Source organism: Synchytrium microbalum (genome assembly GCF_006535985.1).
Source record: "Synchytrium microbalum strain JEL517 chromosome Unknown SmJEL517_scf0005, whole genome shotgun sequence".
Lineage (NCBI taxonomy): Eukaryota > Fungi > Chytridiomycota > Chytridiomycetes > Synchytriales > Synchytriaceae > Synchytrium > Synchytrium microbalum.
This window is the reverse complement of record NW_022158354.1, coordinates 421,837-447,481: the sequence shown is the minus strand read 5'-3', so window position 1 is coordinate 447,481 and position 25,645 is coordinate 421,837. Positions and strand designations below refer to the sequence as shown.

Genomic DNA, 25,645 nt, shown 5'->3' with positions numbered 1-25,645 from the left:
TCGCGTCACAATATTTGCAAGTCCAAAAAAAACTAGTTCTCTGCGCACGCATCAAACAGGGAGAGAAAACATGGCAGCTCAGGGAGATACGAGGCCCGTATCAGCATTTCCACATCCACCTCCATACTACACGTACTTTACAGATGCCAACACTGCAGCAGTTGAAAACGGAAATCAAGCTCCTGACGTTGTTCGTCGATTCTTGACGCCGCCTGAACCAATTACTGGCAAATACCAGATATTTGGACGATGGACTGATGTATGTCGTTGCTTGATGTCCTTATTTCTCTTTGATGTGGTTGCTAAAATCACAACATTTGTAGGTGCAAATTCAGTCTACGACATTGGCTGATCGCAACATCAAACAATTATATCCTGATGGACCGATAGGTAACAGAATGCATGAAAAACTGATTATTGATTAGATGCTTACACGTTCAACGTCAGACCGTCGAAAAGAGCTCCAATCTCTGAACGAATCGCTGCTAGCCAACTTTGTCGAATTATTGGATGTTCTAGTCAGACACCCCAAAGATGTAAAACACACTATTTCTCACTTTATATGCATTCATTGAAACTCATCGTGTATTCTCACCTAGTATGCAGTCAAAGTGGCAGATATTCACACAGTCCTACAAAACATGCACCACTTGATCAACGATTACAGACCTCATCAAGCTCGTGATACGCTGCAACTGATGGAAGAACGTCAGATACGTCGTCGTAAAGCAACCACTGAAGAAATCAATAGGTAAGCTGATAAAAACGGTACACTCAATAGAGGGACTGCACAAGTTTTGCTTAACGCAATTACCACTTCTAGAGCATGTGATGAAGTTCAAACAATACTAGACTCGTGTAAATCATTACTGATGGTACCAGCTCCTATGACTGTTGATACCACGATACAATCACAACCAGAGCAACCACAACAGCAGCAGCAATTGAATAGAAGTGAGCAAGTTCAGGCACTTTTAGATGCCATGAAAACCATTGAAAGCATGACTCAAACATAACATTGTTTTGTAATATAAGACTTTGAATACAAACACTAATTTATCATTCATTTTTTCGAGACGCCGACTGTTGAGCACCGTTCTTCTTTTACAGTCGAGGAGTTTCAGTAGCACCATCAGCTTTAATCAGTTGGCCTGTAGCAGGTTGGAATAAGAGTTAGCAAAAAAACACTTTCGACGAGTATGAACACTCACCTCTTGGTGGTGGAATCGCTCGCACTCCTCCAGGCATGCCTTCATACGCATAAGCAGTCTTGCCATCATCAATAGCACGCCAGAAACAAGACGTCATGATACTCATAGGCACATATCCACCAGAGCTTTCAACACCTCGTTGGTTTATGATTTTTTCTTCGAGGCCTGCTTTTACCATGTTTGTGTTGACCACTATTGAATATATCAGAGATGTAAGTAGATGTCCGAAAATATCAAGTTGATACATTTTGTGACTCGGGGAAATTTTTTTTGTCTTTGATTTGCGAAAACTCAAAGGCATTTACTCTCACGATTCTGCACGTTGATTATATTGTTGGCAAAATGATTTCATCAGACTTACTCCATGGGCAAACGCAATTGATCCGAATGCCATCAGTTCGAGCTAATCGTTCGAATGATCTGGTGAACCCTACGACGCCATGCTTTGATGCTGCATAGACTGGGTTGTTGCCCGTAGCGTAAAGACCTGAAAGAATGGGATTAGCATCATGGGTGAGAAGGTGTCGAGCTTTGGTTTGTTCAACAGAATGCAGATCCATAAAGTAGCTTTTTTGGGCTCGAGAAGAGACAATAAAGCTTACCAGCTGCTGATGCAGTATTCACTATACATCCACGAATCTTGTTTGGTGTAGCTTAGCCACAAATGCGGGAGAAAAAAACGAGGTGTACAAAACAAATTATACCTTGTGTTGTCTAAAGTATCGAATAGCCATGTAAGAAGAGTCAATAACTCCAATCAAGTTGATGGCGATTTGACGAGACCATGTGTTTTCAAGATCATTGATTTGATCTTCAGTGTTTTTGGCAAAGATTCCCTAAAAGGGTTACAGGTGTCAAGCTTTGCTCGTGTGTATGCAGAACATGAGGAGCCTTCCAGATAACCATCCAAATAGGAGGAAAAACGTACCGCATTGTTGATTACTACAGTGATAGGTCCAAATGTCTTGTGTGTGACATCGTAGAGGTGCTGTAAATCCTTGCTGTTTGTGACATCACATTTGACAGCGATTGCTACACCCTTTCCGTACCTAGAGAGGTTAAAGGTTTAAATAAGAGTTGAGGAAAAACGGTAAAGTGTAAAAAAACGTATGGATCTCAATAAGCATGTGCGGAGACTAGCCAGCAACACACGCGAAACATACTTCGTCTCGATTTCATTGAGAACTTCGTCAGGGGTTCCTGCTACATCTGCGAGTGCAACCTTGTATCTAGGACAGGATAATGGAAGGTGAGAACTTGGGGTTGCAAGCTTTCAAGTATAATCACGTTTTACCCTTTTGATGCCAACAGGATGCTAGTGTTTCCACCCATTCCTGAGTGAAAGAGAGGTTGGCTTACATTAAGACGTGGAGGGAATGGCATTAAAAGTATCTTTTTACCTTTAGGGCTCCAAGCTCCAGTCACAATTGCTACACCAGCCATGATTTCGTTGCTTTTCGTGGGGTTCTGTGAATCTAGATATGGAGTTAGCAGGTTAGTGAGGATCAAGATAACAAGGAGCAACAGATGTCATTTTTATACAGCTGCTACTTACAATAATGGTACTTTTTGAGCTTGTGCCTTCCGTTGTTCGTGACGAGCTCAACGTTACTCAAACTTCGTTGACGCAAATCGCAAATGAAGAAATCTCCACGCGTCAAATGCGAGGATTAGAACCTGCTAGATAGTCACGCTTGTGGTCTTATTCATCGCCAGTCCAACGCCGTGTGTGTTTTGGAACGTTTGATTTCCAAATGAAAATGATATTTAGGTATAGAATTATAGAATTAAACTGTCAACATATATTATAATGCGGTAATAGATGATAAGGGTATGAAAATTCCGTTTACGACGAGTTTGGTGATGATGCTGCGTTCTTGGACACCAGTTTCGTCAGTGCATCAAGCTGTGCCTGCATCTTGGCCATTTGATCATCAGTGTCTGAAACTGGGATTCGGTCAAGTGGCACTTCGAAGAATATGTATTTGGGAAACCAGCGTAAGTCCTTCTTCCAGCTTGGGATGAGTGAGAGCGCCTGTAGCGTGTGATGGTGCTGGTGAGATGCTGAGACGACAAAAACAAACCTTGGCTATATCCAAACTTACAATGTTTTCCACATCAGCACTGTACGTCGCCATCCCCTCAATTAGCAAAACATCATCTCCCCTTGATGTGATAGCACTATACTGCGCAGTCAAGATGGCGACAATGACATTGAGTAGCAAGATTCCCATCACCAGTTCATACAGCACTTCAAATGTGGACGTAACTGCAACCTGAGATGTTGCTTGTTCAACTAGTATTGGTTCGTGGGCTTGGAAGGATGAAAAGTCTCCAAATGTGACGTAGAATACAGACCTGCAAAGAATGATTTGGATGGATTCATTACTGAGGCAATGGCAGACCACCTTTACAGATTTTTTTTACCGTAGAGCAGTTGCAAATGTTGCAAACTTGTTCATGTCTGGATCGATGCTCGTCCCACAAGTATCTGGACTGTTGCATAGCGGCTCGTTTCTGAGTAGTATGTAGAACGAGTGCGAGAAAGCGACAGCTATGCCGACGAGCTATCATCGTTCAATTTGTTAGAGACGCAAGTTGCTCTATCAAAAATCAATCAAAGCACCAGTAGCTCACCAAAAGCAAAAACGGTAGGATGTAGCCAAAAACTTTTATGATGGCCGTGATCAAACTACCGATACCGAGAGGCGCAATCCGCAAATACGTCTACAGGTGCAAAAAAAACAAGTCAATTGGGTATGTTTTACAAGAAATGCTTCTTGTTTTGATTTACCAAGACGTTTATCCACGTGAAAAGTATCGCAACACCAGCCAGCGACTTGAGAGAATTACTGGCAATATCCATACCAAGCCCCGAAACAGACGTCGATACTATAAGCAAGTACGAAAAGGAGTATATCCAAGAGAAAGGCCTCTTCAGAAATGCCCGCAAGCCCAACGAAAAGACAAGCAGAGATTCCCACAGGATTCCCAGGCAGCCCATAACAAGGCAGACGGAGAATAGAATGACGGAGCCTGCTGATTGGTAATTTCTGGTTATAGCCGTAGATAGCAAGACAAGGAGAACGGTGTCAAAGAGCCATCGAAGGAAGTATACGTTTTGGCCGAATCTGAATAGTGACGAAAAAATTAGTTTTATGAATGGGTAATCAACATGTTTGGTAGTTGAAGTTTACCTTCTCCATTTCAAAAGCGCAACAGCCTCATAACTCAATGGCCCAATAGTTGATTCACCAACACCAGCTCTCACAAGTCTTACAAACGGAGACATGTGCTCGGTACGATAATCTGAAGTACTGGTAAGAGCTGATAAAAACATGGCTTGCATTCCTGTAACAACCACTTCATTTGATCCAAACAAGATCCTGCGGGAAACACTTGTTGAAGTAGAAACTTTGGGTGCTTGAGTGCCTGGTACTCCATGTATCGGGTATCTTGTAAGATTAGGAAACGGTACTACACATCGAACACTGGGGTGGAAGGTGGCTTTCTTAAATAAGGCGTCTAAGATGCTGAGTTCTCCATCGTTAAAGCCGTGTTGACCTGGTTTGGCTTCTACCAATACACTATGTTCAAGTGAAGACAGTTTAGTGGCTTCATTACTAGGCAAAAAAAAGTAGAATCTGATTTTTCTTACCCTCTTGACTCTTGATACATGACGGTAGGGCCTCCGAGATAGAGACGGTCATATTGGGAAGACGAGACCTGAACGAAGGCCATCTTGTTTAATAGGTCTTTAGTCGGACCTTGATAACCCTCGTTCAGAGCGAGGTCCGGAAGGCACGGTCCCAAAAACTCCAGATGGGTATAGTTCTATTTTGAAATCAATGAGTAACACAGCATATTTGGAGCAGTCTTTGTTACCACTTCCTAGCATACCGCTGGATTGGCCTGGATCGCGTTCGAAATCCAATCAAGAATAGCCAACACCAAAGTCGAAGCATCTCGATCAGCAATGGCCTTCTGCAAAACATCTTCGGGGATTGACACGGGAATGTCCGTCGTGTCTGGAAATTCAAACATTAAGGCACCAGGAAGTCGAGACGTTCCAGCATTCTTTGCAAGTGAGAAATCAGGATAGGATACTGAACGAACGTGGTATAACATTGTATTGTACTGTGAGCGTTTCAAGATGTATGATTTGACGTCAAGGTTGTTTCACTCACCTCTCTCTGCTCTGAAAGTGTACAATGGAGCATCGGCAACTTTCAACAGGCCAGTGATATCGTTTAGATCTTCGACACTGTCAATGGCCCAGCGTATAAATGACTGTCCACCACGGCACTCTGAGAATATCGTCTAAGCGGCAAAAGAAAATCATGAGATCGAAATTCGGCGAAAAGGATAACCACGGTTTACCTTGTTTTTAGAAGCAAGACCAACCAAAAGCGTAACACTTCGATTCGTCAATTCACCACGAACAATCTCCTGCCGTTCTCGTGGCACTTCACTCATACTATCAATTGGCGAGTTCAAGTGCTTCAAAACTGCAAGCAAATTCCACAGCGAGGTAGACGACGAACGACATGAGTCGTTCAAAACTCTCGACCAGTTCAACAATGATGGTCCTTGGTTTTTTGGCATTGACGACAATGTGACTTTTCGGCGAAGTAGGGATCTAAATATACTTGGTGATGATGACGCCACGGTGAAAGTAGAGTCGATGGATCGTGTTCGTTCTATGGCACGATCAAGGGCTAGTGAAGAATGGCTGTGAGTGAGAATGGAAAAAACAATGTCTCACTAAAACTGCTTACTATCGCTTTTGTCAGTATCACTGTCACGCATCGTCAACAGGGTGATTTGCTTGTTTTCGTCAATGTTTATAGCAGCAGCGCTAATGGAATGTCCAACTGACAACCCTGTTGCAAAAGTGATATACTTTAGAGTAAAGGTAGGAAGATCTATAACCTAGATTGATCGCATTGAGTAAGATTCTGCGTCATGAGGTATGCCTGAGAGTCTTACTTGGCAAGTACAACGGTCCACTACCACCAATATAACTGTTGTATTTTCAGCAAACAATTTGACCGCCACAATTGGGAATGGCGATACTGGCGTTCTGACAAACTTGCGTGTATCAACAAAGAGATCCGTGCTGGGTCGTGTTGGCGCGTCTCTATATTCAGCGATCCACTTTCCATCGTCTGCTTTCATAGCTGTCCATGCACTCAAAGTTCCAGACGGGTGACCGGCCACAATGGTGTAATGATTTGCACTAGTGTCTAGCACTGTAATACATTCTGTAGCATCACTAGTTAGCTTCACAACCTCTACCACCGATGTCCTCGATACGATACACAGTGTTGTCTTGTCTGCTTGAGGTGACTCAAGCACTAGATAATCATCTGCACCTAGAGGCAATACATCAAATATCTCGGTCGTCGGTGCCAAACTATCAAAATACGGACACGATATCGGGCTGTTGTCTGTTCCTGTAGAGAGCAAGACAAATTTACGATCACTATTCCGTTTAGCAAGCACATGCCGCCCATCGGAAGTGACTCGATCAGTCTTCACGTCATCACTTCCGGCATAGTCTCCTGATACAGGCTGTATATCAACTCCAGGGGTCGAGACGAACATATTGCCACTAGCATCAGCAAGTATCGCTATTGTCGGAGATGGAAGGGCCATGCCATTCAAACGTACAGATTTAACACTCGTTTCTAGCACCTGAGCCGATACTCTCCATGATGGTGATGGGATCTCTGGTTGCACGATATAGAAGTCGTCATCGGACATCACTCTTATAAACCTTCCTTTAGCAATTACACGGTCTGTAGATGATATATTCATGGTTTTGATTAAGTGTGCATGCATCGCATTACTTGCTGGTATAGCTGTTAGCACACTGCCATCCAAATCCCAAAACGAGACGCTTATGTCCTCTTGCCCGTGACCGCTCAGCAATGTGACAAAAGCATTCGAACACGGTTCTCCGTCAAAAGTATGAAAGAATCCAGTGACATTGTTCTGTGTACCCTTTAATATAATAGAAGCCACCAGTGCACCTGTAAAGGACCTAAATATGTGTACTCTAGGTGGGATGTTGCTTGATCCATGCCACAAGACAGCCATTAGGGTTCCATCAGGCGAGAAGAGTATACTAAACTCTGACGAGCTTTCCTTTAACTCGGCGACTTCGGGCGGCGAGGCAAATTGCACCAAACAGTCCTTGCTATCCATATCGTATAGACTGCAAAATGCATCTAGAGAATCGATCTGGCCTCCTAATGGGTTTGGGTTGCTGGCTACAGCGAAATATGTTGGCATTAGGGTAGTTTTATGGGACGCGGAGGCACGTTGATATGTAGCCATTGTCGAAAAATTACGGTGCAAGGCAATTAAATTTGGTGGTGGAATGGCAGTACTAGAGTTGTATTGTGGAAGGGACCATGAGAAGAGCGTTGTCTTGTGTCCATCCAGATCAATATGGAACATTAAAGTAGTGGACGTTGACGACCATTTGTGCGCTGGAGGCTTCACTCGTGTCTAGTTTGTTTACAACATTTTATCAGCTTTTGACACAGTTCAGTGCTCCAGAGCATCATTCGTACCTTGGCTCCAGACGTCTGAGTCGTAAGCTTGCTATATGCGATTACTCCAAACTCATACAAAAGTGTTGTGTTTGGAGCTCCCAACTTTTTCGTCAACCCACGTTCATCAAGTCCATCAGTAGAATTCTTTGGCACTTCAGCAATAAGATCCAGCAAGTATAATGTATATGCAGCGCCCTTGGTATCAAAGTTGGTCAAGACTAACGCCGCAACACGTCCATCTGGAAGTACATGTAGATCGGACACAGCTCCTGGAGGTACAGCACGGTATGTGGCACCCTTCGCAAACTTCTTATGTCCTTCATCAGTCTTTCCGGCGCTCTTTAGCTTGGATACACACACATGTCCATCTTCAAGCCAACTTCCCCAATGTGCTGTTTGATCCAAGGATTCACGCTGGACAAAGTCACTAATGGTGAGAATAGGATGCCATGGCTGGAAGATTCGATATAAACCTAGAATCAGACCCCGAGGCAATATGTCAGCTTGATCCAAACATCACAGATTTGAAAGCAACAAAAAAACGCAGCACAATACTCACTGGAGTCCATTTTAAGAGACTAAGCTAATCCCAACCAGCTTGATACACGTACCAGTATACTGTACCAGGCAACTTCCGGCTGCCTGAATACAACGTACTCGTCTGCTCTGTTGTCACCAAAAACTCGTGCTGAAGAGAGCAAGCGAACTTGACTCTTCAAACATGCCAATTATGAACGGAGAGGCACAGTATACCTATAGACAGGGAACCATTCAAGATGTTTCCGCTCTTGTCCCTCTGATCAACGCATCTTATGGTACTGAAAGTCATCAACATTTGTAAGCTAAAAAACCGATCGCTGTGATGCTCACCCTTTTTCTATCTAGCCGAGGCAGCCTGGAATGGAGGTGACGGAGAATACACTGATGTAACAACTTTGACGATTTTCAGCCGCAAAAATCGAAAGACGTTCTCATTTTTCTGTCTCTCTTCTTTGCGTTAGGAAACACGAACTTCGACGTCAGACTTGACAAAGATAATGGAAAATCCTGATACCTTTGTTTTGGTTATGGAAACTGATTCTGGTAGTGGAAGTGAGAAAGCGATTGTTGGGTGTGTTGAGTTGGCGTTCAAGGGTGAGGAGATGAAACTCACAATGTTGTCAGTGTCGCTTAAACTACAAGGTATACGAAGAAGATTGATCTAGTCAGGTACATAAGTTGATTTCTGACGATATTTTGGGTAGGTGGTGGTCTAGGTAAGAAACTGGCGAATGCTGCTTTCGCTGAAGGCAAGAAACATGGATGTAAAAAGTGCATCATTGAGGTTGTGAGCTTCAAGGACGCGTAAGTCATCACCTGGAACATTTATCTACACGTTTGAGTCATCTGACACGTCTTTTCAACAGGTTACGGCAGTGGTATGAACGCCTGGGATTTAAGATAAACGGAGAGACGTGCATCATGCCAGTTCCCGGGCGCAACAACGAAATTATGTCGTGGACAATGGACAGAATGGTAAAGGAGCTCTGAGTTTTGAACAGAACGCGTAAATAGTAGAATAATTGTATTCTTGATCTCTAACTTACACCATGAAACCAATATAAAGCTCATCTGCCACCTCCACAAAGCGCCACGACGCATTGAAATCAGCTCTGATCTGTGATGTTTGACACGCACCGTGGATTTGTAATGTGTCCTGCGGCGATCAGATACATTTGTCACAAAAATCACTCAAGTCTAGCACTGGCTACCAAGAAATTCCTTCAGAGCACTATATCGAAATCCAAAATCATGCCTAAAGCTATATGGAACAATGTTGTAATCGCCGAGACCGACAAGTTTGAGACCGTTGAAGGTATAAACATCAAACGTGATTTCCTTGTGTTTCTTGTGGACATTCTTGGTTGCATCGTATGCGGTGAAATCTCTGTTCTAACGATGCTCGCTTTGGTATTAGGAAACATATATTTCCCACCAGACTCGGTCAAAAAGGTAGGCTCGATTCAATGTCCTTGACATCGAACATTGATTTGGGCTAACATTGCAAACACACAATCGCAGGAATACTTGAAACCTACAAGCACTCATACCGTTTGTGGGTGGAAGGTACGTTCACGATGCTTTCGAACTTGACTGTCTGTCATTCGATCTCGATTTCCAAAAGTTCTTACCGGGTCTTTTGTCAAACGATTTCGTAGGGAACTGCTTCATATTACACTGTTTCCGTCAATGGCAAGGATGCTGTAGACGGAGCCTGGTACTATCCAACTCCCAAGAAGGAAGCCGAAAACATTACTGGGTACATGAATGTATTTACATTTAATGTGGAGTCGCATTCTTACAGATCGACGTCTTTTTAGATACCTCGCCTTTTGGAAGGGTGTTCAAGTGCAAAAGTAAAACGTGAATGCGTCACAAGCTCCAAAGTCTAAGTCCATTCATTCTGTTACAATTATGAATCAGCAGTTGCGTTTTATACAAGTATCAAAAAATTAAAATGAATTTGCTCAATAAAGCTTTAAATTCTTTGTAACAGAGTCCACTTCTTCGATTAGTGCTAGTATTGTTGAGTTGTTTCAGTGCTGAGAATGTCTGGCAAAAAAAAAACACCCTCAAGCATCGAAATTCCATCATGGTGGTTCAGTTACCTGGTCCAATTCCCAACACGGTTCTCGAGCCCTCAGCAACTTGAGTATGTCCAGCATCTTCAATTACACACGACACCAGACCTTTGCTCTGTGCTTGTTGGTATAATTTGAGCCTAGAGACATCATGATGTCAACAAAAACAGAATCACACAAGGTTTACAAGTAGCTTACAGCTCCTTTTCGTTCGTAGCCTTCAACGCAATTTTCGTTGCTCCAGTTTCCAACCATTTCTCGACCACCTCTGGTTTGGTCTTCATGGCTATTGAATACAGCTCGATAGCTGCGTGACAGCATTGAGCGATGACCTATAATGTGAAGAATGAGAATGAATCTAAATTGCGCAAAAAAGATCATACATTTGGTCGAGGTATATACCTTTCCCGAAGTCATGTTCAAATCCTTCCTAACAACAAACACCATCTTGTAATACTCGTCCAGAGAGTCAGAACTCTCATCACTTGAAGATTCAATGTGTTCTTTAGCAGGAACAAGAGGTCGAGTCTCTTCGGGTGTTGAAAGTATTGGAACGACCAGGCCTGGCGGTAAAGCAGAAGAGGCCACATTCATCGAATCCGGTATCGTTACATCCGGTATCGACGATTTCAGCGTTGTAGTTGTAGGTGATGTTATTTTCGCGATAGGTGGTCGTGATGCAAAATGCCGATGGAACTATAGAGAGTATGAGCGTCAGAAACCGAAATCAAAGGGAGAAACCAGATGTACAATAAGAGATAAGGGAAATCAGCTAGAAAAGTTCCACAGTTTGATCTCCTCCACCAAGCTTACAGCTTCGTTGAGAATCGGCAAAAGTCGACCTATTGCAACCCCAATTAACAAAGATGTTGCTAATTGCCACGGGCTAGCATTATGAGTAGGTAATAGTGTCCTTCCTATGATCCTCTTTTGTGATGCCGTGTCCATTCAGCTGTTTAACTCGTTGACACACTGCAGCAAAAGAAAGCGTAGATCACTAGTTAACACATTCTAAGAGGCTACTATACGGCATCTTCTAGCTTACATTAAGCTGAATCTTGTGCGAAAGGTCTTGAATATCTAGAAGAACGAGAAGTAAATGAGTGTTTCGCTTGAAACTGATCTTGGCGACATCAAGATAGAAGTCTTTTGTGAAGGTCGGCTTCCATGTTTAAAATCGTGATTTGAACATCCTTTTACGTGATTTAACTCATTCCTTGTTTCTAATAGCTGTCCCAAAGGCATCAGAGGTGAACATTAAGTCCAAACAACCTGATCGAACTCGTAGTTCGATTGTGTTATTTTCCAACGCAACAAAACTACCAGTCTTAACTGTTAATGCATATAGAATTTTCTTGCTCTATGTGCAAAGGGATACTATGAAGGATGTCTGTTTCATCGGTAACTGCCAACACCAAACACACAACCCTCGTTCTCATGCTACGCATCTTACATCTGGACCCCTGACATTTTACTCACGTTAGAAACATCAAAGGATTCATGGTCCAAACAGGCGATCCAACAGGCACAGGAAAGGGCGGGTCCTCAATATGGAATCGGAAATTCGAAGATGAAATCGCTACAAGTCAAGGCCTAAAACATTCGGAACGTGGGATATGCTCAATGGCAAACTCGGGTCCTAATTCGAATGCATCACAGTTTTTCATCACGTATGGGAAACAGTCGCATCTTGATGGCAAGTATACCGTGTTTGGAAAGTAAGTGGAGTCACAGTGTTTTTCTCTTGCGATGGTTGTATATTTTTGCTAATGTGATCGAGTTTTATTAGAGTCATTGATGGATTTGATACACTAGACGCATTGGAAAAGGTGCCTGTAGATGAAAAGAATCGACCGATACAGGAAGTTCGTATTAAATCTGTAACTATGCATGCAAATCCTCTCGCGGATGGCCGTTCGTAATCTATATGTGTATAAAAATAAAAACAATCGCATGTACATGAATGTCAAAGGATCAGTTTCGTACCTAGTTTGGCGTTCGTGGCCATCGAGCCAACGAGCAGAGCAAAAAATCCATCTGTTCATTCCTACAAATACGTCCGTCCCGGCCAGGAGTCTCTGTACCGTGACTGAACAGTACGCAAGAACTCAAAGACACGTTTCTACATAACCTCCATCTTTATTTCTACTTTCATACGGCACCAGCCGTCCACTCACTCCAACTCCTCGTTCCCTCCTTCTTACTCAACCTCCCATTGGCATAATCCGCCAACGCATCAACGAAAACAATACTACCCTTAATCTCATTCAGCATACCAATGCCAAAATCAACACCCGTTCGTCGGATCAAATACTGCAAATCCTCTTGTGTATCAGGACGGATTTTAGCTAGAGATATCACAAGAGATATCTTCTTCTCGTCAAAGAGCTTCTTGGACTCTCGACGATCCTGTAATTGTTTGATGAATGCTTCAGGGGTTCCGCTGACGAGAGTCGATGATTTTATACCAGATGATGCGAATGATGAGGCGGTTGATGCTGTATCGGTGTATAACTTATATCCTAATTCCTGTAGGCGTTTGGCGATATACTTGGCTTCCTTCATATCAGTCAGTTCGTCAACACCAATCAAGACGCCACTGCCAGCTGGCATGGGCAAGTTTTTCAGATTGTTATGGTTGGATATCAATGACGTGTATAATGCTTCACGGACATCACGACCAAAGCATGCGACTTCACCAGTTGATGCCATTTCGACACCAAGCATGGGGTCAGCACCTGCTAAACGAGTCCATGAGAAGACAGATACTTTGACTGCTTGGTATTTACGGGGCACAAACATGAGATCTGATTGTGGTTTTGCTGTGGCTAGAGATGGGTGTTTTACCATGGCTCGTGTGGCCAAGTCGATAAAGTTGACATCAAAGACCTATAAATATGAAGTGGGAGAAGCCGATAAGTTTTTTGTGCATATCCTGTGTCTTTATTCTCCCGTTCGAGAATCACATCAATTTTTCCAATCTTCATCACATTTGATTTCAACACCAAAAAATTGCACACCAACCCGAAGCATACCTTGGAAACAAAGGGGAATGATCTCGAAGCTCTCAAATTACACTCAATGACTTTGAGACTATGTTTACCACCGTCCAAAACCAAAATCACCTGCATATTAAATGGACCCGTAATCTCAAAAGCAGCAGCAACCTTATCAGCAATACCCTTACAATCCAAAATCATCTGTTTTGTAATACCAGGTACACCTTCCTGTTGTCCTGGCGTACATGGTGGGAGTACAAGAGTAGCATCACCAGAATGGACACCAGCGTTTTCTAAATGTTGGGATACGGCATATGTCAAGAGTTTACCATCGGCTGCGACTGCGTCTACGTCTAATTCGTATGCGTTATTGATGAATTTGGTTATTACGACTGGGTGGTCGGGTGAGACGTCTGATGCCATCGTTAGGAAGCGAGTTAGATCGGCCTTTTTGTGGACTACGTTCATGGCTGCTCCAGATAAGACGTATGATGGTCGGACCAGGACTGGGTATCTATAGATAGAGACCGAAAAGTTAGAAAGATTTGACAAAAAGCAAATGGATGGCACTCAGGAGAATGCAACAAAGAAAGTGCTATCAATCAGTCGGCATGCTCACCCAACGTCATCAGCAAACTTGAGCGCTTCATCAACACTACGCAATTCCTTCCACGCAGGTTGATCAACACCAATATTATCAAGAATACGTGAAAACTTTTCACGATCTTCAGCTCGATCCACATTCACTGGACTAGTTCCCAAACAGTTGATACCCTTATTCCATAACTTGAGTGCAATATTCTGAGGCAATTGACCACCGACAGATACTATAATACCAGAAGCTCCTTCCTTTTCGTAAATGTCGAGGGTACGTTCCAGAGACAATTCCTCAAAGTAGAGACGGTCACATTCATCAAAGTCGGTGGATACAGTTTCTGGATTATAGTTTACCATGACTGTTTTATATTTGAGGGATCGGAGAGATCGGATGGCTGAGACACCACACCAATCGAACTCTACGGATGAGCCGATACGGTATACTCCAGATCCTAATACCATTATACCGTGGTCTTTGAAGTCTACGTCATCAGATGATGCGTTATAGGTGGTATAGAGGTAGTTAGTTGAGGCAGGGAATTCAGCGGCAAGGGTATCAATACGTTTAACAAAGGGAGTTATCTTGTGAGATTGTCGTAGAGCTCGGATGGCAAGTTCAGTCGATCCGGTTAGACGAGCAATCTGTGTATCAGAGAATCCATGCTTTTTTGCCTGATGCAAGAGAGGTACTGGAATCGTTGACGTAGTTAACGGATACTGAGTGGTATGTGTTGGTGGCCCTGTTTTATTGACATTGGTAGTTTCAGGTACAGGAGATGGGCCTTTGAAGGCAGTCAGATCTGTACGAGTCTTTACGATATTCTCTAGCTTATACAAAAACCACTTGTCGATCTTGGTCAACTCGTGGATCTTGTCTATGGAGTACTTTGCATCAATCATGGCTTTACCAACAGCGAATAGCCGACGATCAGTAGGGTTTCGGAGAGCCTCATCCAAGTCTGGGAATTCCAAGGCTTGGAATCCTTCGAATGATGGATCAACCTGTCTAATAGCCTTTTGTAGAGATTCTTCAAAAGTACGGCCAATAGCCATGACTTCACCTACAGACTTCATTGAAGATCCAATGTCACGAGCTACATGCTGGAATTTAGATAAATCCCAACGAGGTATCTTGGTAACTATATAATCCAATGATGGTTCAAAGTTGGCGGTAGTGGTTCGAGTGACTGCGTTCTTCAGATCGGGTAAAGAGGCACCTAGAGCTAGTTTGGCGGCTACAAAAGCTAATGGATAGCCAGTAGCTTTTGAAGCTAGAGCACTACTACGAGATAATCGAGCATTGACTTCGATAACAGCATAGTTCAAACTCTTTGGATCTAGAGCATATTGGACATTACATTCGCCTACTACACCCATATGACGAATGATTTTGATGGCGGCAGTTCGAAGCATGTGATATTCTTCGTCAGATAGAGTTTGACTTGGTGCAACGACAATCGAGTCACCGGTATGGATACCCAGTGGATCAAAGTTCTCCATATTACATACAGTAATACAATTGTTTTCGGCATCACGGACGACTTCGTATTCTACTTCCTTCCAGCCTTTCATGGATCGTTCTACTAGGATTTGTGGAGATAGAGACAAGGACTTTGTTGCGAGTTGATTCAGTTCTTCTTCGTCGTTGGCAAAACCAGAGCCTAGACCTCCTAGTGCGAAAGCTGATCGGACAATGACTGGGTAGCCAATTTGTGATGCGGCAGCTAATGCTTCAGGGACGGTATTTACTGCTACAGACATGGCTATAGGGATATCGATTTCTGAGTTACGAAAAAGAGTGTATGTTAGTGAAGCAGATAGAGAGGTTGTGCAATCCAGAACAGCTCATCGACTATGAGCACGTTATCGTTTTTTGCTCGACGCAACCATACCTTGAAGAGCCTTGGCAAACAAATCACGATCTTCAGTGACTTCTAGAGTTCGTACAGGGGTGCCCAATACTTTGACATTATGTTTCTTCAAGATACCCTGAGCTTGCAGCTGTATACCGCAGTTCAGGGCAGATTGACCACCAAAGGTCAAGAGAATACCATCAGGCTTCTCACGCTCCAGGATATAGTCTACATATTCTGGATTTACAGGTAGAAAGTAGACGGTATCTGCTAGATCTTTACCGGTTTGGATTGTAGCAATGTTTGGATTTAGGAGGATGGTTTTTACACCTTCTTCTTTGAGTGCCTTGATGGCTTGTGAACCTATAGTGAGATAGATTGCGTACATGATTACAAAATCAGTCCAATTAATCAATGCAAACTATCAGAACTAGCCTCATACCAGAGTAATCAAATTCACCAGCTTGACCAATACTCAAACCACCCGATCCAACAATCAAGACCTTTTTAGCTAGCGGAGGTCTCTTCAAAGATGAATTTGGACCAGGAATCCAAGGCTGGGCCTCAGAAGACGAGTTTCGTTTGAATGGAGTTTTTTCAAACCCTGCTGGAGATGTCAAATGTTTCAGGACATATTGACGGAAAGCAGCGATGCGGTCGACCTGTTCTACAACAGCAATAGCGGATGCATGCGATGAAGATGCATGAAAGGCAGCTACACGATACAGTTTGGGCAGCTTTCGTGCTATCTGGGATGAAGCTCTGGTTGGCAGCATCTTTGGTGATGCAAGCTAAAAAGCTTAATCTATCTTTGGAAAGACTTGTTCGCCTAGGTAGTTGAGGGCGACTGTTTCGTCTCGATGCCTGTAGCCACCAATAAACAACATATGCCTCTGAAGCTCTGTGATGGGTTTTTTTGCGTCAGCAATTTTTTGATGACATCCTGCAAACAAGCCAGTTGACGTGATGGATGTCCAAAAACATTTCAACGGGATCTGTAGTATGATGTCGCGCTTGTAATCGTTTCTAAACGTTCTCTTTACGTGATACGTGATTGACCAGTCATCTGGAAAACGTTTGTGTTTTTAGGCCGCCGTAAGAATCGAGATTCTCACAAACGACGCGGACGATTTGTGCAAGATTAGGAGACACCTTTCTTTCTTTCTTCTGATTCGACGAGTTAACAAACCGCTACGACACTTTCGTTTACTCCCTTGACTGCTTGATTCGCAGCAAAACATTCTTTGCTTCCGACAAACGTACGCCACAAAGAAAACTAGAGAATTATACTACAATTGTAGAGTTCAGAATGGAGAAAGATCTACATGCAAATGCTATCAAGAGGATAAAGCGACAGATTGGAGGTAAGTTGAAGGAAGTTGTTTTATCTACTCTGCTGAAAGCGCTTGTGTGAAGAACGGTGGACACTTTGGGACTGGCAACCCGATTGCGTTGGATTGGAACCGTAAAAAGGCATCTGATACGGAATTAGACTGGCCCGATGTGGTCTGCTGCGCTTGTGTCTGGCTCTTAGAGCCTAAAAAGGTCACGACCAACATTTTGGTGGTTTCTTGCGGATGGGCAACACAAGCACTCGAGCAGAACGATTGGAGAGCAAGAAGCATCGAGTCGAATTTCGAGTCCTCTAAACTCATATGTGGCCGATATTACATGCAATGGCGTTCGGGAGGGCCTGCTTTGTCGGACTCGAAAAGTCACACACACAGAGCATAGCCCACACTGGCAGATACAAAATATACGAAACTCACTAATTGCTTCACTCTAGCTGTCGTGGCATCACCATCACCTGTCGCATCACCAACGATAGTGCCTTCGGCTGCAGCGGCATCTCCTATTGCTATTATAGCTTCAGCTGCCCCATCACCATCATTCTCACCATCACCTTCCACATCTGCTATAATATCAATAATGCCATCCGCGTCAGATGGTCCGATTATCGGAGGCGGCTCAACAAATAGTTTGGCTCCGTTGAACGCGACCGCTACAGCCACCGCAAATGCTGCTGGAGGATTGTCAACGGGTGCTCTGACTGGTCTGATTGTTGCTGCGGTCGTCATTATAGGTGCTATTGTTGGTATATTTATATTCCGTAGATGGAAGTTACGAGTAAGTATATTGGAATTGTGTGGATTTTGTTAAATTCAGGTTGTTGATTCGATTTTTATCAAACCTTAGCCTTCAAGTGATTTCAAACGACGTATAAATGAAAGCTATAATTGGCAACCTCCTGCCACCACTACTGGAGCTTCGAGTGCGGCCGCTGGCGACCGTTATTACATGAGGTAAATCCTGCGAGGATTGTAATGTAACTCCAAAGGGAGACATCATGGGACAAGACATTGTCTGAAGAGCTCAACGAACCTTCGTTCTCACAACGAATCTTGTCAATAGGGATATGGATGATGGATATGCACGCCCGGAAACCGCAGCCACTATTGAACGAGAAGGAGCACTGTATCCGCCGCAGCAGTACCCCGGCTCGCAACAACCAATACAGACGTACTACGATTAAGAACATTCTCTGAGTCCTTACAATCACAAATCGCCTCCCCGTCATGAGTCCTTCAGCCTATAATGTGTATCATTTTCATCGTGCGTCCGTGTTAGGGACGACTATTAAGTCATCTGTTGTCGAAAAAAAATATATTTTTGTCGTGATCTTTTGGAATGCTTGCAAGTGATGGTGTGTTGACAGACGAGGAACATGCACAGAGAGATACGAGCGTAATCAGAAGATGCGGCAACGAGAAAATACCTCACCTTATCAGTGATAAACGTGTCGAAGGCGCGGGGAGCTTGTGCTACCGAGCCAATATAGTTGATTTCGAATGCTTTGACTGTTACCGTCAACGTATCCGACTTCTCGGACGAAAATAGCAACATGTGTGCGTTAGTTTCCCATTGAATCACGACCTTTACTCGAAGCAGCTGACAGGAGAGAGGAAGCAAAAGGATCATAGCCTTCCAGGACTTTAACACCTTCCAACCATGCCGGCCGCTTCAGAAAAGAAGTTTCGAACTAAGCAGTCTCCGTATTCCAACAAGATCATCAAAACTCAGCAGAATGGACTCCATCAGACACTTTTACAAGTTGCCCACGAGCAGATCATTGATATCAGATCTAGCAAGTCTGAAAATAACCCTGCAACGCTCAAACAAGTGCGTATTGATGGCTACGATCGCTTTTTAAACATCTGAGTTTGAATGGTGGAGAAACCTCTATGCATTACTAGTTGCAGTTTTGAATCGGATGCTATCTATATATCTCACTTTGTTGCATCTAACTCGTTCATCTTTCAAAAACTTCTTAGAGTGTTGCTGACGGCTTGAATTTGAAATCCTACAAACCGCACGCAGAAACTGCCCACGCTTTGAACATTGCCGCGGATGAGAAAATACGCACCATTCCTACCATGGTATGCATCCTGAGCTGATATCACGTAGCTTTGTTTCGTTGCTGACGCTCGTTTTTGTCAAAAGGTGTTGTATGATGACAAGGGTCTTGACATTTACGACAAGATTACATACGTCGAAGATTATTACTTGACGAATGCAGAAATTGATATCTTTCAAAACCATGCTGCAGAGCTTGTTGGTCGTATTCCTGACAATGCTGTTTTGATTGAGCTGGGAGTTGGGTGAGTTGACAAATACCGGACCGGGAAGTTTTGCTCAGTAATCAACTTCTGATACTAAAGCTTTCCTCGTTTCTCACTCGCCAGCTCTATGCGAAAGACGAAATACATCTTTGCTGAACTGGTCCGTCAAAACAAGCACTCTGTCACATACTTGGCTTTGGACTTGTCTCTTGATACTTTACGTGCTTCTGTAAAAGACATCAATGCTGCGTTCCCTTCTGTCAAAACCCTCGGTTTATGGGGCACATATAATGACTCGTTGAAATGGGTCAATGACAATATTCCAAAGGGAGTTGCTAAAATCATGCTTTGGTTGGGCTCTTCAATTGGAAACATGACACGTCCAGAGGCTTCTGATTTCTTTTCAGCTGTACGAAACACGGCATTGGATGTTGGAGATACGTTTGTTGTTGGTATTGATCGCCGTAATGATGCAAAGAAGATTGAGTTGGCGTATAATGATTCGTTGGGTATTACTCGTGATTTTATTATGAATGGTAGGCCAAAAAAACGCAACAAGGGCTCTATTGATACCATGACTGACATTGTCTCACTTTTAAGGATTGGTGCATGTAAATACACTATTCGGCGGTGATTTTATTGATCCTGCCAACTTTGAATATGTCAGTCGCTATAATGTGCTGGCAGGCCAGCACGAAGCATATTACCGCTCGCTTACTACTCAGACGCTCAAGTCTGAAGAACCTTACATCAATGTCACACTTGAAGCTGGTGAACTCATCAACATTGAATACTCTGTCAAGGTATGAGTGTTTTTAGTGCTTGTCCCAATCCTCCAAACATCATGCGGTTGCTCAACCTGTTTTATCCGATTTAGTATTCTATGGAAGAAGTTGATGTCCTCGCTGAGGCTTCTCAGTTCTATCATTTGGGATCATGGGCAGACACAAAGGAGCAGTACAATCTGCATGTCTTCCAGAAACCACCGTTCTTCTTTCTTCGTTCTCAAGTCAGTCTCATGAAGTCTGCTCCATCGGTTGAGGATTTCAAGCGTTTATGGTCATTATGGTACGTTTTTTGTTGCTGGAGCAAGAAAGAACGTATCAACAGTATCATCACCTGCGGTCCATGAATTCGAACTCACTCATTGGCCGTCCTAATTTGCAGGGATACGGTGACAGGAATGATACCAACTGGAAAATATCTCGCTCGTCCCATCGCGCTTCGACATCCTTTTATTTTCTATTTTGGCCACATCCCAGCATTCCTGGACATTCAAATCTCTCGATGCTTGGAACAGCCTTTTACTGAGCCATGCTACTATACTGACATCTTTGAACGTGGTATTGATCCAGACATGGAGGATCCTTCAAAGTGCCATCCTCACTCTGAAGGTAAATGATTTGGAATCATCCTAACGTTGAACAGACACAAAAAACTACGGTTGCGGATCCTCCATGGGTTCTAACTTTACTCATCCCTTTTTCTCTACTTGTCTACATAGTTCCCAACGAATGGCCCAACGTTGAAGAAATCTTTGACTACCGAGATCGAGTTCGTGCTCGCATCTTGAACTTGGTAGAAGATTCATCAAAGGTGTCCAAGAGGCTTGCTCGAACTCTCTTCATGTGCTATGAGCATGAAGCCATGCACTGTGAGGTGTGTGTTCAGTCCTGGCATCGTCAATCATTTTCGTATCGTTTTTTCGCAACAAGAAATCTTACTTTTTCATCATTCAGACATTCTTGTACATGCTCGTCCAATACCCACATGTGTTACCGCCAAAAGGTATCTCAGCACCCATCACTCGAGCTCCCGCTAGCTCATTACCAGCTCCAACTTGGACTTCATATACTGGTGGAGACACGATACTCGGAGCTGATGATTCAGACGATTATGATTTGGTCTCGTCATCAGAAAATATCAAAGCTTTGACTTGGGACAACGAACGCCCTGCGCATGTAGTTAATGTCAAACCATTCAGCATCCAAGACAGACCAGTCGTTATTGAAGAGTATTTCAACTTTTTGGTCCAACATGGTGGTGATGGTTGGCAGAGTAGTGATAAGGTGCCTGCATCGTGGAGCTTTGAAGAAGGAGGGTCTGCTGATCAGGTTGACAGTTGGCGTGTCAAGACTGTCTTTGGAAAGGTATGTCAAATGCTGTTTGAATAAGGAGGGCGTTACAATTCAGTGAAGCCACTGACACCTTCATTCACTCGCTAGCTTCCACTGAAGCATGCTCTCCACTGGCCAGTCTCCTGCTCTGTAGAACAAGCTTCCGCCTACGCAGTCATCCAAGGTCGTCGCCTTCCAACCGAAACGGAAATCGCTCATATTCGCAATCGTGTCTTTATTACATCGTCATCCAATATGGGGTTCTTGAGGTGGTGTCCACGTGAAGTTGAGTTTGAGACTGGAGTAGTAGGCAATGGATGGGAAATGACTAGCACCAAGTTTGAGCCTTTTGATGGATTTGAGGCTTCTGCTCTGTACCCTGGTTACTCTGCTGATTTCTTTGTAAGTTTATTGTTTTGATTTGGAGTTGTAATATGTGATTCATTCAAGCTCATTTTGTTCGTTTTTGTTTTATAGGATGACAAACACAACGTCTTGGTCGGTGGTTCATGGGCTACTGTACCAACTATCGCAGCTCGTAAATCATTCAGGAACTGGTATCAGACTGGCTATCCATACGTTTTTGGCCAATTCCGACTTGCTTTGTAAAAGGTTGGAAGGACAGGAACGTCTGTGAATGTGTGTTATGTGTGTGCTATTCATTTTATCGACATTGTCTGCGTATTTCCTTATCTCAAAAAGAAATAAAAAATGGACTATTATTGGCTGTATCTCGCTGTGATTGTCATATGATTTCGTCAGGTTGTAAACCCAAGAAATTTTCTGTGTGGTTCGAATGAGTGTTTCTGTATCTGTTCCCGGAGAAATGATCAAATAGAATGTTTTTAAGCCAGTTTACTATGTTAATAATTCGATTCGATTTCGTTTTCAAGTCTACTTGACGACACAAAACAGGGAATAATGAAATGGACGCAGACAAGTCGAGCTATATTCAGACTTATCAAGACCTTTCGCCGAGCAGGCGGCTGTTCATTCCAAGAAATTGCGCGAACATTCCGGCGCTGAGTGGTCGTGAAGTGATAGTTCATCATCATCAAAAAAAGATCGAAATCGACAAAATACAAGGTTGCAAGCAAAACTTCGAATATTTCCTCGACATTTTCTAGGCCCACGTGAAATTTATAACTTACACTTCATGATAATTTTAGCCTCTGCGTCCGTCGGATTGAATACAATTTGGCCGGCGTTGGGACTCCAACTCCCGTTTCATTAATATAACCCAAAACATCCTTTCAAAAACCAACGTAAAAGAAGCACCTACAAGACCATGGCGCCGGTAATGAACACTCAAAACCTGATGTATGCTGCTGGGGGAGTAGCTGGAGCTCTTGTTCTATGGTACATCATCAGCAACGACGGGAAACGACATCCTCCAACGGTGCCATTCGATTTGAAACGTTTGGCCATTCTGAAAGAGAGGAAGCTCAGTATACAGTAAGGTTATTTTGATTTCATTGTTGACTTGGTTTCCTAATAGTATCTCGTTTCTAACACTCTCTTGTCTCTAGAACACATGAAGATCACAAGAAGCTTGGTATGTGAATATACAGTCAGGTTGCTCAAGGCTGTCGAGTACATCTTTCTAAGGCTCTCAAAATATCAGGTCCTGTACTTCGCTTCAGTTTTCTTGGAGTCGACCAATATGTAAGAACATCTCAACTCAAACCGGCCCAAACGATAACTGATGCACTCAACACTTCCATTCTCTTTATTATAGTTTGTTGCTGATGCGCAAGCATGTCAACGCATTCTCGCTGGCCCAGCTCAAGAGTTTTATCGTGACGACACGCTTCAAAACGCCTTCTCGTAAGCCATCTCAACCTGAGCTTCTTTGAGTGACACGACCTGATTCTAATCTATTGCATCTCATCAGTGGCATAGCCAAGATGCTGCTGTTTGCGATCCCTGCTGGTGATCAATGGGCTAGGTATTTCACAAATCGAGAACCTACATTTGCAAAAAGCTATCCCGACTCACATTAGATGTTGGCACTATAAGACACCGCAAGCTATTAAGTCCCTCATTCAGTCAAATCCAAGTCCTACACGCTTTCGGTGAAACCATCAAGGCAGTCAACACTCTGCTCGACATCTGGAAGAGTCATCCACGTGGGACGATTGTGAATCTTCACTATGATTTTTCCATGATGGCTTTGGATGTTGTTGGATACACTGGTACGTGGAAGTGCACAATGGTCATGTTGTATCATTCACACGCTTGGGCATACAGCTTTTGGACAGAGCTTTGGATCCCTTGAATCTTTAGCTGAAGGGAAGGATTCAGATGGATACCACATGGTGGAAAAGCTATCTGACAAGGTCATGTACCGAATGGTCGTGCCAAGGGTAAGTTAATTCACTAGTACTCTTGGTTAATCAGAATTTGGCCTTTAGCTAAGTAATCCTAAAAATCCTTAGTTCCTTTGGAGATTCATTGGTCTTGAGAACAGCAGCATCGCGGATGGAAGTGCCTACATTCGTGAAATGATTACCAAAGTGTTGGAAGCCAAGAACGCATCCACTACCATCAAACCAGACAGGCAGATGGATGTACTGGATCGCTTGCTTGCCAAGACTGATTCTGGTGAAGCTGTAAGGGCCCACTTTCTTGTCCTCAGAATCATCTCCTACTGATGAAGACTGTCTTCAGAGATTCACTCAAGAAGAAGTCGTCGATGAAATCGTTGGCTTTTATGCTGCTGGTCATGAAACTACAGCAAATACTTTGACCTTTTGCTTTGCTGCCATGCTTCTCAACCCCGAGACCAAGGCCAAACTGGTTGCTGAGATTGACTATGTTCTTCGTGGTGCTCCTCCAACATACCAAGATCTCGGCAAACTCAAGTATGTACCACAACAGTGCTCCCGAGAGTTCACCTCAATTATCGTTGAAACACAGTCCCTAACTTTATTACTGAAATAGGTACATGGACAACTTCATCAGTGAAGTGCAACGGTTTTATGCCGTCGTATTCATGATTCCTCGACGTTCTCGTGTCGACACTGAACTGTGTGGCTACCACATCCCCAAGAACTCTCTTGTCCTCGTCAATGTATTCAGTACTCATCGTGGCTCATGGAATTGGGGAGACGATGCTGAGGTTTTTGATCCATCTCGTTTTGATCGTCCAGTTCCTGGTGGTGCATTCATTCCATTTGGAGCTGGAAATATGATGTGCATCGTAAGTGCTATTGGGCATAATCCATAGTGCTTTTGTTTTGGCAAGACGAAATAATTTACTGAAATTAGACATGCACGTAGGGACAACGTACTGCTTTGGCAGAAGTCAAAGCATCCATGGTTGTTCTTCTTCAGAACATGGACTTTGAGCTTATGCCAGGACAAGACTTTGATCCCATTATTGGCGTCACCCAAGGATTGAAAAAGGGATTGATGGTCAAGACCTCCCCTCGTAAGAAGTACTAGTGATCATAGAGTAATATCTATGCTTTGTGGTTGATGATGAGCAGTCTGATTGAGTTTGAAGTTGTTGCAGCTGTTTTCCCAATAATTTAAGGAGTTCAAACCTACAGGCACCAGAGTTTAGCGTGATTTCTAGCACAAACAGCAGGCACCAGAGTTCAGCGTGATTTCTTGCGCACTGCTAATTTCTTTTGAAATTCGTTGTGCCATCATCCACCAGGTCATCCGTGTCGTTTACTAACCCACACAGACCAGCATTTTCATTTCGACAATAAAACCCCATTACCAGATCCAAAGGAACGGCAGATCAAGTAATTCCATAGCATCAAATCCAAACTAGCTCATCTATAATGTTGGCTTATGAGGTCAATCATGCTGAAATCGAAGCAACCGTGATGTCGACACAACAAATTAATCACGAGCATGGAAACAAGGAAGTCGTGAGGAAATCTGATGAGAACATTATACCATCGTTGCCGTGGGATATCCTACCACATATCTTGAGTGCCTTATCTCTGAGGTTAGGAGCTGTTTTGTTGTCGCATTGATCAGATGTTGTTTACTTGCACAGCATCTAACTTCGTTGCATATACTTAGGCACACGTTGCGAGTGACTCGGA

General features: G+C 43.4%; 7 protein-coding genes across 7 annotated transcripts; 5 read left to right on the top strand and 2 right to left on the bottom strand.

Annotated features, from left to right (window-relative positions):
* Nucleotides 1-70: 70 nt before the first annotated feature.
* Nucleotides 71-1,016, top strand: SmJEL517_g01529 (uncharacterized protein; the record flags this gene model as incomplete). The annotated part of the gene is made up of 5 exons (XM_031167457.1): nt 71-259; nt 324-390; nt 448-536; nt 600-751; nt 824-1,016. The coding sequence occupies 5 exons, from the start codon at nt 71-73 to the stop codon at nt 1,014-1,016; spliced, it is 690 nt and encodes a 229-aa protein (XP_031026517.1).
* Nucleotides 1,017-8,495: 7,479 nt separating this feature from the next.
* Nucleotides 8,496-10,174, top strand: SmJEL517_g01528 (uncharacterized protein; the record flags this gene model as incomplete). Its single annotated transcript, XM_031167456.1, has 10 exons — nt 8,496-8,589; nt 8,660-8,700; nt 8,776-8,956; nt 9,019-9,118; nt 9,181-9,289; nt 9,542-9,629; nt 9,732-9,766; nt 9,836-9,880; nt 9,973-10,073; nt 10,135-10,174. 10 exons carry the CDS (start codon nt 8,496-8,498, stop codon nt 10,172-10,174), a joined length of 834 nt encoding a protein of 277 aa, XP_031026518.1.
* Nucleotides 10,175-10,281: 107 nt separating this feature from the next.
* On the bottom strand, nt 10,282-11,343 carry SmJEL517_g01527 (uncharacterized protein; the record flags this gene model as incomplete). The annotated part of the gene is made up of 5 exons (XM_031167455.1): nt 10,282-10,331; nt 10,423-10,535; nt 10,594-10,727; nt 10,798-11,091; nt 11,209-11,343. 5 exons carry the CDS (start codon nt 11,341-11,343, stop codon nt 10,282-10,284), a joined length of 726 nt encoding a protein of 241 aa, XP_031026668.1.
* A 552-nt stretch (nt 11,344-11,895) lies between these two features.
* On the top strand, nt 11,896-12,317 carry SmJEL517_g01526 (uncharacterized protein; the record flags this gene model as incomplete). Its single annotated transcript, XM_031167454.1, has 2 exons — nt 11,896-12,113; nt 12,185-12,317. 2 exons carry the CDS (start codon nt 11,896-11,898, stop codon nt 12,315-12,317), a joined length of 351 nt encoding a protein of 116 aa, XP_031026669.1.
* A 229-nt stretch (nt 12,318-12,546) lies between these two features.
* On the bottom strand, nt 12,547-16,620 carry SmJEL517_g01525 (carbamoyl-phosphate synthase (glutamine-hydrolysing); the record flags this gene model as incomplete). The annotated part of the gene is made up of 5 exons (XM_031167453.1): nt 12,547-13,284; nt 13,431-13,908; nt 14,014-15,772; nt 15,884-16,207; nt 16,287-16,620. The coding sequence occupies 5 exons, from the start codon at nt 16,618-16,620 to the stop codon at nt 12,547-12,549; spliced, it is 3,633 nt and encodes a 1,210-aa protein (XP_031026670.1).
* Nucleotides 16,621-18,853: 2,233 nt separating this feature from the next.
* Nucleotides 18,854-22,190, top strand: SmJEL517_g01524 (uncharacterized protein; the record flags this gene model as incomplete). The annotated part of the gene is made up of 11 exons (XM_031167452.1): nt 18,854-19,024; nt 19,177-19,281; nt 19,346-19,503; nt 19,588-20,000; nt 20,065-20,267; nt 20,342-20,532; nt 20,632-20,858; nt 20,969-21,123; nt 21,204-21,614; nt 21,690-21,983; nt 22,059-22,190. 11 exons carry the CDS (start codon nt 18,854-18,856, stop codon nt 22,188-22,190), a joined length of 2,460 nt encoding a protein of 819 aa, XP_031026671.1.
* Nucleotides 22,191-22,869: 679 nt separating this feature from the next.
* On the top strand, nt 22,870-25,087 carry SmJEL517_g01523 (uncharacterized protein; the record flags this gene model as incomplete). The annotated part of the gene is made up of 12 exons (XM_031167451.1): nt 22,870-23,036; nt 23,111-23,136; nt 23,206-23,246; nt 23,320-23,408; nt 23,476-23,529; nt 23,601-23,776; nt 23,868-23,947; nt 24,020-24,193; nt 24,252-24,445; nt 24,525-24,783; nt 24,864-25,014; nt 25,083-25,087. 12 exons carry the CDS (start codon nt 22,870-22,872, stop codon nt 25,085-25,087), a joined length of 1,416 nt encoding a protein of 471 aa, XP_031026519.1.
* Between the last annotated feature and the right edge of the window lie 558 nt (nt 25,088-25,645).